The following is an 11,612-nucleotide window of genomic DNA, read 5'->3' on the forward strand; positions in this document are numbered from 1 at the left end:
AGATCCCAGACATTTTATTCTACACTGAGAAAACAATGAAACGATTGCAATCCAAATCAGTTCGCAAATTGATTTTTGCCCCCACAAACCTTATGATAAAACAGTAAATATAATATTAACATAACTAAAAAGAAAAGCATTGGGTCTAAAAACATCGTATTTGTAATTCAGAACAACTCAAACACCGACCCGACAATATTCAATTGCACATTCGATTTTTCAAAACAAAAATTCTAAATTGAATAGTTGCGTCGTAGAATAAATTTTTTCGTGGATACGATTCGTGTTTGTTTTAGCTCCTATAGAGGATATATATATATATAGTCATTATCGACCCTCTGAGATCATTATCAAGTAATTTCACGTCATTCCAAAAATTAATAATCAAATTTGACAAATATATATTTTTTGCTAGGCTGAATTATGTAAAACACAACACAAGATTTCCAGAGACAAAAAAATTGGAATTGTTATGGTTATATAAGCTCTTAAAGAGGTAGTACAGTGTCATTACTTGCCTTTAATTCCAGACAATTTGATTTTTTCATCTTTCAAGTAACTTTTTTTCAATTTGCTTATTTTAGTATGACTGTCGAATACACTTAATCTCAAGTTTTTTTGTTCAGCTCCTTTGATCACACCACGCCGATATAGAAAACGACAAAAATTTGAAATAACTTTGTTGTATTTTTTTAAGACTATGGTCGGAACATTGTGCCAATTGCACAGTAATCGGCTACCTATTTTACCTATTTTCCAGACCTATTCAGTTTACCTATTTTGGTTTTTTTTGGTGTTTTTAGTAGTTTCCAGACTTTTGACAATTTCTTGGTGTCAGACCCTTTTTCACAGCTTTCAGCAGTTTATATATGATTTAAGAGGTTTCTTCTATATTTCCCGAGTTTTTTTGACAACATTTGGTAATTAGAACTGTTAATGATAATTTTCCTTTCTCAAATTTTTCTGACCACTTCACGTTGGTTTTGACAATTTTCGAGTTCTGGGTAATCCCTGAGTTTTTCGGCATCATTTTGGGTGTCAGACAAATTTTCATAGCTTTTATCGATTTCTCTACGATTCTTTGACCAATTTTCTGTTTTTTTTTCCGACCGTTTATTTTGGTGTTTTTGGTAGTTTCCATAGATTTTCTGGCATCTTTTAGGGTTTTGGACCAATTTTTATAGTTTAGCGGTTTTTTTGCTTCTCCTGAATTTTTGGGCCATTTTTTTGGTGTTTCCCACCAATTTTCTATCACGCTACTTGTTTTTCATATTTGTAGTGTTTTTTTTTGTGAAATTTTGGTGGTTTCCCTGAGAGTTTTGGTAACTTATGAGGTTTCTGACCAGTTTTCATAGCTTTTAGCGGTTTTCGTATGATTTTTTGACCAATTCACGTGTTATTTTAGCCCTAAGTCGTTTGTTGGAAAAACTCTGCCATTTTCCAAGTCCAACACAGGTATCGACCAAAAGTTGTTTTTTGGATCGGTTTCTAATTACACTCAGACCCAAGTCGCTTTCTGCGACCGTTTTCTGATTATATAAAATTCCGCGTCGTTTTTTTGAAAATGATCCTATTCAGAAAACGACTTGGATAGGGTACTAAAGTTAAACATAGGGTACACAGGTAGGATAGCCCAATTTTTGTTCTTTACACCCAAATTTATAATAATTAGGTTTTTAGTCTTACCCCAAATTTGTTACTGTGTGGTACCTTTCCCAACAAAACCCTAAGTTTGATGTTAGTGGCACTTTTTGCTACCCCTAAATACTATTACGGGATTAGGAGATATGCCACTTTTTTGAGTCACTCTTTGCTCTAAATAGTTAACAGCTAAATGGCACTTATTTGCAAACTATATAGCAAAAAACTAAGGGTCATTCCCACAAAAACTTATAGTTGAGATCCTTAGAAGTACATAGAGTAGAGATTATTGCCAAAAATTTTTATACATGGGCTCATTAGTGATTCCTATTGATGCACTAAACCCAATGACCCCTACGGGTGATCACCCGCTCCCCCCATCCTAGTGTGAAATAACAATACTACTAGCGCCTTTACAACAATTTAAGAGTCTGTGAGTAAAAATTAGATGTCCTAGAATAGTACTGAAATGGGAGGCTCCACAGGTTTAAAGGTGGGAAAAATATCGAAATTCATATTAAGATGTTTCTGAATCGATAACCGGCTATAAATTTCGAAATAATTCCTACCCAGGAATTTGTTTTTACTTACTTATAACTACTGTTACTTATAGTTACCAAAACTTTTGCTTATTTCTGAATTGGTGAGATGTATTAGCTCTTCTTTAAACAATGCCAAACATTAAGAGGTGCCTGAATTTGGCAGTTTTTGTATTGAAAAGCATCGATTCATCTTATAAAACAGTATAACTGTAAGTGCACATAATAATCTTAATCTGTTTCTGTTTTCCGGCGTTATTTGTTTTACCAGTGCAAACTGATTTGAAATTACAAGCATTAAACAGCAAAAATGGTCGACTTACTGGCCTCTAATTGGAATTCCATATTCATCTACATGTTTCAAAAGATCACAAAACATACCTGAATCGACTGTCATAATATAACTGCATAGTTTTGGTTCAGTCAATGATACTGAAATACTAGCTGTGCTTTTGGTACTAGGCGAACATCTCAATTTTACCAACGTATGTCTATAATCATTGTTTTCGTGGCATATATCGCCTTGTCCGTAATATAGAGTAACTGTTGATTTTTTCGCGTCAAGATTGCGATATGCTTCTTTCGGCTGCCCTTTCGTCCATTTGATATGTTCATCTTTGCTCCACATCCCAAGGACAATTCGTTTTTGCACATAAGATTGTTTAGTTTGAGGGTTTGTCTCATAATGCAAATGATAGATATGTTGTTGATAGCAGAATTCGTGCTTCCACCAACCCCTACCCCCCTTCACACACTCAGTGGCATCGACGAACTGCCTCAGTTGTCTCGAAATGGTGACGTCATGCACATCTTCGTCAAATAGCGGGGGCAGACCGACGTTATGATCTTTACGCTTCAACATTGCTCCATCTTTGGATTTGAAAACAGTTGAAGCTATCGCTTTTCGATAGGAATCATCATCATCGGCCTCTTCCTCCTCTTCTTCAACTTCCACGTCGTCTGCTGCAACCGTTCTCAGTTGCTGAGCAACTTTGGATTCGATAGAAACTTTGGGTTTAAATGCACTTGGGAAAGGCTCTTGATGTACTTCGTCTCCCATAATTATTTTGAAGCTGTGCGAAGAGGTCGTGGGCCTAACAGAAATCAGAAAAATTTTATGTTTTTATGACAGAGACGAAGCGAAAATTCTCTTCGATGCGACGCAAGTATGTAGCATTGCAAGCTAGCGAACAAAAGATGCGACAGAAATCTCTTTAAATGTAATTTTTTTTGAAAAAAAAAAACGAAAATTCAATATCACAAAAAACAGCCGAGAAAAACAACCATCAGCATTGAATTTGCTTTTAGTATCTACCGAGCGGCTAATAAGTTGACAAAACTTGAAGATGTCATACAATTTGATCGAGTAAGTACTAAAACTTTGAAATTCTACATCACAACCAATTTAAATTAATTGCAAGTAATGAACTTTTTCCCTTCTAACGACACAAAAAATTTTGACTAATTCGATAAATCATGAGCCAAAACAAAAGTATTTAGGCCGAAGAAAGCTGTAAGGCAAAAAATCAACAAATTAAGTCAGGGCTAATATATTTGCAAATTATATGAATGAACCAATAATACCTGCAAGTACACTTACTGAACAGGAAAATAAACGCGATAAGGCCACAAATTTTGTTCGTCATTTCTATTTTAGTTATCGGAAGCGTAACTTCAGATCCACGCAGGAAACGAAATTCATCGTGAGGCGACAATTCGTAACAGGCGACAATTCGTAACAAGCAACAATTCGTAACAGTAGATTGAGCGAGGAACACTGATTCACGCGAAGTAGTCCTCTCGTGTTGTATGTAAGCGCAGCGGAGCAAGCATAATCTACTAGCCAATGCCTTGTTTCGAATTGTCGCCTATTAAGAATTGTCGCTTGTTACGAATTGTCGCCTGTTACGAATGGTCGCTTGTTACGAACTGTCGCACTGGCGAAATTCATATGCGAGCTTCAAAACTCAAACTGCTATCGCAAGGGTATACAGTGGGCAAAAAATGAGCATGAAAGTTTTTACAATGCGATGACGATGCACTTTGCACGCATGAGAAACAATGTCCTTATTTATGAAATAAATTTAACTTGACAATTAATTGCCAGATTGCAATGAATGTACTCTAATAAAGCTGACAAAGCAGAATATACAATGGACTTTTCATTTGGACTTTACGCAAATATGGAAACTTGACATCAAACATTGTCGCTCTGATTGGAAGAAAAAAGATCCTTTAAAAATTTTGAAAGGAATGTTTTCAATGAACAGAGGCTAGGGAAGGATCAAAGATCTTTAACCATTCAAGGATCATAAACTAATCAGGGTTCTAGGTTTTTTTTTTCTATTTGTACCTAACTTTTGCCTCAAATTTACATCTCTGTAATGCCATTCCATTCCACACGATTCTTCCCTCGATTAGAAGCGTTAACTCCTGCTCAACAGTCAATCGTGTTACCGTCTAAGCCAAACACGCTCAAAGTGATTAAAGCAAAAACTAAAAATCTAGGGGATATAAACGATTGACCATAGAATAAGTGGAACACCGTCTTAACAGCTGCTCTGCTCCGCTCAAGTTCCTGTGGGGACGCAAAACAGCCTTGTATGCGTGTACAGTTGTTTGTATAGTTGATGGTAATCAAAAGGAAATTAATGTATTGATATGAAGTCACTCAAAATGTTTTCTCTTACAATGAGGTTATAAACTGCCCGCTTAGCATGTAAGCGCGCGACAGATACATTAGACCAGAGCTGTGATTTGGTGAAAAAGAAAAAACTGATTAAATTCACTTCATACGCAATTTGAAGAAAAAAAACCAAGGAAAATTTTTGTCTCCGATCAGGATTTAAACCTGGTTAGCCGTCGTGCTGGACAAAAATATACGTTTGGCTGTAAAATCTGTCCAAAAAGTAATTAAAAATACATCGTCATCCCTGTAATTTGCCGCTTCTGCCCTGGAAAAAATGGGATCTCTCCCAGGGAACCGAAGAGATTGAACTTCAAATTTTGTCTTTTTCCAAGCTTCGAAAGCAAATCAAAATGAAAAAAAAACTCAGGCAAATCTAACGTAAACTTTGCGAGATCATCATTTTTCGGGCCAAATCAATGACGTTAAAAAACTCGAGGTTGCTCATTAAAATAAGCTGAATACGCAATAAAAATGAACCGAATGAAAAAATTGCTTCGTTTTCTATTTAAAAAATGCCTATCCTATCTCTCCTATTTTTATCTTTTTCAACATAAAAAGCGCAAGAAAAACTCACTAACTTTGTAAATTAACTCGGCAACAAAAATACCTTAAGGCGAAATGCATTACTTGAAAACTTTGGCCCAAAAAATCGAGTGTAAAAATGATACCTTTAGCTTTTGGACTACACAAATATCAACAAACGCGAACCTTTCACACAGGACCCGAACGCAAGCAAATATTTGGAGCAATCTTCAAATCAGGACTTGGTATCTTCAAAAACCAAAAAAAAATCATTCCGTTACAAAGCTGAGCGTATGATTTGTTTGTGTTAGGAGAGAATAACAACTGTAAAATTAGATTCAACAGACAGCTGGAAAATGTCAATGACATCAAATAGATCCAGTAATTAAAAAGTTATGCACTGTTTTTGAGTTATTTTCAACTTCCCACCTTCGGAAAATATTTATCGCGTTAAATTTCATTGAAATTCAGAAGCTGCGACATTTTACTAATTTTCAAAATAATCCAATAGTAGACACGAGCGTGCCATTCCCGGATTCACAAACTCGAAACAGGTGAAGGGATCAAATTCAAAAAAAAAAGAAATTGGATAATTTAAATTTTCATCAGATTAATATCATAATTTCTAAAAACTTGAGACAATGTACCACACCATGCTTTTAGAAATCAGGGGATAAAGAAGAAAAAACTTTTAAATTACCAAAAATTGTATGTCGAAACTTTTTTAAATTAATGTTTCAGCAAAATTTATTGGAAGTCTATTGTAGTAGTAGTAGTAGTAGTAGTAGTAGTAGTTGAGGCTTCTGGGAAGTCACGCTTCCCAAGGGTTTATGAGTCCCGTCATTTACATGTTTTCATCAAGTTAAGTTTGAGTTTTTTCCAGTTGTTACAGTGAATGCATTTGCAGATAAGTCCCCAAGTGCATCTGTTTAGATAATTGAATTTTCTGACAAAGTAATCCCAATAAAGTTTGCTTATTGATTTTTTGTCAAGTTGGTTCCCATATTCTTCGTAGTGTTTGATGAAGATGTTGTGTAAGAGTTTCGTTCTGTGAAAAAAGTTTTCGTCTGATTTGTTCAGTCTGTTTTTGTTGACTGCATGTTCTCCTCTGCTGTGTTGGCGAGTTTTTTCTTCCTTAGAAGATTCAACAGCAATTGATATGTCATATTTGGAATTTACTAAGGATAAATACATGAGAAGATGTAGAGGCATTTCAACGTAGAGGCATAATGGCAGTAATTTAAGTTTGACTAGTCTTCCTTTGTAGTCAAGATTGCAATTAAGAATCCACTTTGTGTCCATTACTTGTACTCGTTCGAAGCTTCCTAAGTTGGCTCTACTTGGTGACCAAGCTTGTGAACAGTAAGTTATAATCGGGACGAGTTTGTTAACGAGTGGAGTTTGTTAACCCATGAGCACGTAGCGGATATGTTTCGTTTTAATTGGAAAAAGGCCCTTGTTGCCTTTTGGGCACGCATTTTACAGTTTTCGTTCCATGTAAGATTTGGGGTTATTAAGAGGCCCAAATCCTTTTGAACATTCGTGGGATGAAGTTCGGTGTCGTTCAGTTTGGTGGATAGATTTCCTCTTAAATTTAGTAATTTACATTTACTCGTCTTTGTCGTCATTAAGTTTTCATAACACCAGTTTTCAAGTCCCCGAGCGCCATTCCTTAGGTCGATTTCATTCAGAGCAATTAGTTTAAAATCATCGGCAAAACCATAACTTTCAAGGTGAGGGCTTGCGTTGGGTAGATCATTGATGAATATTAAGAAGAGTAACGGACCTAGGATAGAGCCTTGGGGTGCTCCACTGCTGACTTGTATTAGATTAGACGAGGCGTTTTCAATTTTAACGAATTGTTTGCGTTTATCGAGATATGAAATTATGATATTAAGTAGTTTTCCGTCCACTCCAAATATTTTAAGTTTATCGATAAGCAAATGATGCGCAACTTTGTCAAATGCTTTTGCAAAGTCTAGATAAATGACTGCCAATTCTTTTATGTTTTTGTCGTCGAACTTTTTGTATACAGAGTCTAAAAAGAGCAATAGTTGGACTACAGCTGACCTTTGTCTGCGAAAACCAAATTGGTTTTCATGCAGTTTGTGGCAACTATGTTCATACAATTGATCAAAAAGAATTTTTTCGAACACTTTTGAAATACAACACAATAGGCTTATCGGACGATAACAGCTAACATCTGCTTTGTTTCCTTCCTTGAATACAGGCGACACCTGGCTTATCTTCCAGTAACTCGGATACACACTTTTATTCATTACTGTTTTATAAAGCAGAAGGAGTGATTTCGGCAGGGATTTATAACAATTTTTGAGGACGATATTACCAATATTATCGGGTCCTGTTGACTTGTTCAGCTGTAAACTTTCAAGCACGGTTTCGATTTTCTTTTCCGTAATTTGTATATCGTTAACTTCTCTTTTGGTATGATCTGGCGTTATTGATTTTTTTTTGTAAAACACATTGAAAAAATGAGTTAGAAAGATTTGCTCTGTCTTCGCTTGACTCCGCAATCGTTTCGTTGAGCTTTATTATTGGGGGTATTGATGGATTTTTTCTTATTGACGACAGATATTTCTGTATGCTGCTAAAACGTCGTGTTTGGAATATATCAGCTTCAAAACAACATAGATCAGAATCGATTAAGGAGCTTAACTGTTTTTCCAATCGTTTGATTTTTATAGATCTTTGTATGTTTGGGTTTGGCCATTGACGCTTTTTCGTTGCTATTTTCTTTATTAGAAAAGAAGATTGTTTTGAGATCCAGGGTGGAAGTGACGATCGATGTTTCGTGACTTTGGGTATGTTGTTGTTTATTATGACCTCTATCCAGTTATACTATTGTTTGACTAGAAAGTCGACATTGCTATAACAGTAGGGGTCAAAAGGAAAAGTAAGGATAACATTGTTAATTTCATCCCAATTTGCTTTCTTAAAAGCATATTTTGTTATGGATGGAATTACGATAGAATTTTTACAAGCAATAAAGCTTGTGTTTATTGGCTTGTGGTCCGAGCAAGGTTTGTTATTGATACTAAAATTGCTTAGGACGTCTAGGTCCTTTTTGCAGTCTGTAATTGGGTCGGGGTTGTTCGTCAGGATGACATCTAACTGAGATTCTGATATATTGGAAAAATTATGTTCAATAAGAATTTCTAATATACCGTTTTCGTATTCGTCATTTGAGCTCATGTCGCTCCAATTTGTTTTCGAAAAGTTGATATCCCCAGCTATGATGATTTGATCGTAACTTATTTCACTGGTATGACTTTCGAGGCTATTAAAAAACTGCACAAAGTCTTGGAAAGACCATTGGTAAGGGCTATTTGTCGGTGGGTTGTATATTGCACACACTAGTGTGGGCTTCGGGGTTGTACAAAGTCTTAATACCATTAAATCATTTTTACAGTTGTGAAGAACTACTTCTTCATGAGGGATTTGATTTTTTATCGCTATGAGGACTCCTCCGTGTTTTGATCGGAAGTTTTCACATACACGATCTTTCCGGTATATTGTGTAGGCCGGAAGAAAGAGAGCGCTGTTAGGAATTTCGGAGGTGAGCCATGTTTCTGATAGACAAATTAAGTCATAGTTGGTTTTAGATATAGAGTTAGAGAAGACCATTCGTCTTTGGAGACTCAGAATGCTTCTCACATTGAAGGATAGAAGATTGATTTGACTTAGTCATTCGGACTCGCTTTCTGTAGCTGTGTCCTTGTTTTCACTATACTCGACCCATTTATCATCGTATTTGGTTTCCAGTTTCAAGTTACGGATTCTGATATTTTCTCGGTCTATCTGTTTATCTTCGATTAAGAATCGCCTTTTGCGTAGGCAATCGTTTTCAAGTTTGGTGTCTGATGTTGACAGTTCTCGACTAATGAACACAGCTTGGTCATAATCTTTCAGCCGGAAGGCAGATTTCATCACGAGTTCTTTGCTGAGCATGTTTTCCATGTTTACAATAAGCGTGCGATGGGTTGTCCGGTCTGGATCATTTCTGCCTTTGCGCTGGATTTTGCTCAGTTTTTTGTCATCAATATTGAGGAAAACAAGTATTTTTTCAACTGCTTTGATGTCAGCTTGGAATCGCTCGTCGGGAGTCCCCGTGGTGTTTTCGGGTACACCTCTTATGCGAACTCCAAGGTTGCTTGAAGATCGAACTGGTGGTGGCGCATCGATCTTTTTGCCCATTTTCACTGCACCGAGTGATGCGGCGAAGTTCTGCGGCTTCGTTTTTTTCACCTCGTTGAGTTCTAGTTTCACAGTTTCAATCAGGGCATTTGATTTGGTTATGTTCTCTGTTAGTGTCTTCATTTGGTCTTTGATTTCAACTAGTTGGGTATCGATTTTGGTCAAATCGTTTTTTTGGTCAGTTTTTGGGTCTCGCTCTTTTTTGTTTACACATTGGTTGCAAACATTGAGGATGTTTGCTTTACACTTGATGAAAACGTCTATGCTATTTTGATCAAAATTAGTGCATTCCGGTGTCATGTGTAGAACTTTTTGACAAAAATAGCACACAAATTTTTCTTTCTTGATTTTTTCTTGACACGTGTAACACTTGTTTCCTCGATTCGCCATTCTGATTTTGCTTTACAGAATTTGCCTGCATCATTGCATGAATACATCAAAAAACATAATTGTGAGAAAAATTGTTTATGATAAGAAAAATAGGTGTTGTGTCAATTAAGCAGGCAAACGATAGTATATTGGCAATTTTTGAGTTTGGCAAGTTAAGATGAAAACTTTTGAGCATGAAAAAAAATACCTGGCCGGACTCCAGCCTTTGATCTTTTTCATCCAAAAACATGTTCTACCTCTTTGCCATAAGAGCAGCATTAGGCGCTGAATTTGAAATGATTTACAAGTAAACTATCAACTGATTAAGATCTAGGTTCCGATTTGACAAGGTTTGCTAATCGCAAGCTACATTGAGCCATTCAATATTGAATCCAACTTACAGTTTCACAAGTTTGTTCTTGTCTTCGGCTACGCAGTACAACCTGGTCTCCTCGCGGCCTATTGGGGCAAAGTCGGGGTGTCTACACAATGATTGGGCAGTGACTGTTGCCTCGTACGTACAAGATGCGACCTCACGGATATCTATCAGCTCCAGTCTCGCTCCAGGTAGGCAAACATAGCGGACATTAACGCTCCTTGGTTCATTGTTCTTGATGTCACAGGGGGTCCCATCTGACATCAAAACCTCAACGTAATGATGCGTTGAGTCCTCCAACTGAAGAGTTTTCAGCAAACTTTCAGGCCATCTTTTTCCATAATGCTCATCCGTATATTGCTGGCCTTGCCACAAACCTTCCAAAGCTCCCAAGAAATACTCCTGGACCTGACTAGGTTTCTCTTCGTGGTACTGACGAAAAGTTTTGCCATGACACAATTGATATATCCAATAAGCGCTGATTAGATAGGAACAGGCTTCAGATAGAAATATCTCCTCGATAAGTTCTATTGGACCCGGACCCTCATATTCTAATTACACAGACACAAATAACACTTGATTACGTGGCGCCATTACATATTACTCAATTCAATTTTTTTCCAAGTTCTTTTTTTTCAATTTAACCAATCAAGATCCCGCTCCAAATTTTTAACTTTGAAATCAAAAACTAATTACCTGTATTTTCTGATTGGTCCATTGTTCCATCATTTGGTAAATAACATTTGTAGTTCCCGTCATTTTTTGCTTTCATTTCGAAACTGTTAAAAAACTTCAAGACATTTGCTTTTGATTCAGGGTTGTCATCTACCGAATCTTCGGAAAGAACTTCCTTCAGATGCTTGGGGAGCTGATTAATTTCTTCTTCAAAAAAATAACTGTCCAAAAACGAATCTCTTGAGTTGAACCATTTGATGGTGAATATTGGCTCGCTGTCATATATAGATGCACAGCAGATACTGGCAAACCAGACTAGTGGAGACATTAACTTAAATATGTACAGCATTATCTGAAATCACATATCGAACTATGGATAGATGAATTTGTTTCCTCAACTTGGGAAAAAAACATCTGGCTTCAAAAAATTTTCCTCAAAATGAGGTCGGATTTAAAATGTTCCATAACTTCTGAGGTCGGATTAAAATGGAGTCTTAAAAGAAATTGGAGAACTAGAACTGATACCTACGAGACGAAATACGATGACACCATGAAAAACCATGGAGAAGCAACCACCTCACAATCA

At 36.4% G+C, this 11,612-nt stretch overlaps 1 protein-coding gene across 1 annotated transcript; it reads right to left on the bottom strand.

The window, feature by feature from the left end:
- Nucleotides 1–242: 242 nt before the first annotated feature.
- On the bottom strand, nt 243–11,374 carry LOC134851120 (endoplasmic reticulum lectin 1-like). Its single transcript, XM_063867062.1, has 3 exons — nt 11,048–11,374; nt 10,377–10,902; nt 243–3,274 (listed from the first exon to the last, which is right to left on the bottom strand). Exons 1-3 carry the CDS (start codon nt 11,352–11,354, stop codon nt 2,500–2,502), a joined length of 1,608 nt encoding a protein of 535 aa, XP_063723132.1. The 5' UTR covers nt 11,355–11,374; the 3' UTR covers nt 243–2,499.
- Between the last annotated feature and the right edge of the window lie 238 nt (nt 11,375–11,612).

The sequence above is a fragment of the Symsagittifera roscoffensis genome, chromosome 1 (assembly GCF_963678635.1).
Source record: "Symsagittifera roscoffensis chromosome 1, txSymRosc1.1, whole genome shotgun sequence".
Classification (NCBI taxonomy): Eukaryota; Metazoa; Xenacoelomorpha; order Acoela; family Convolutidae; genus Symsagittifera; species Symsagittifera roscoffensis.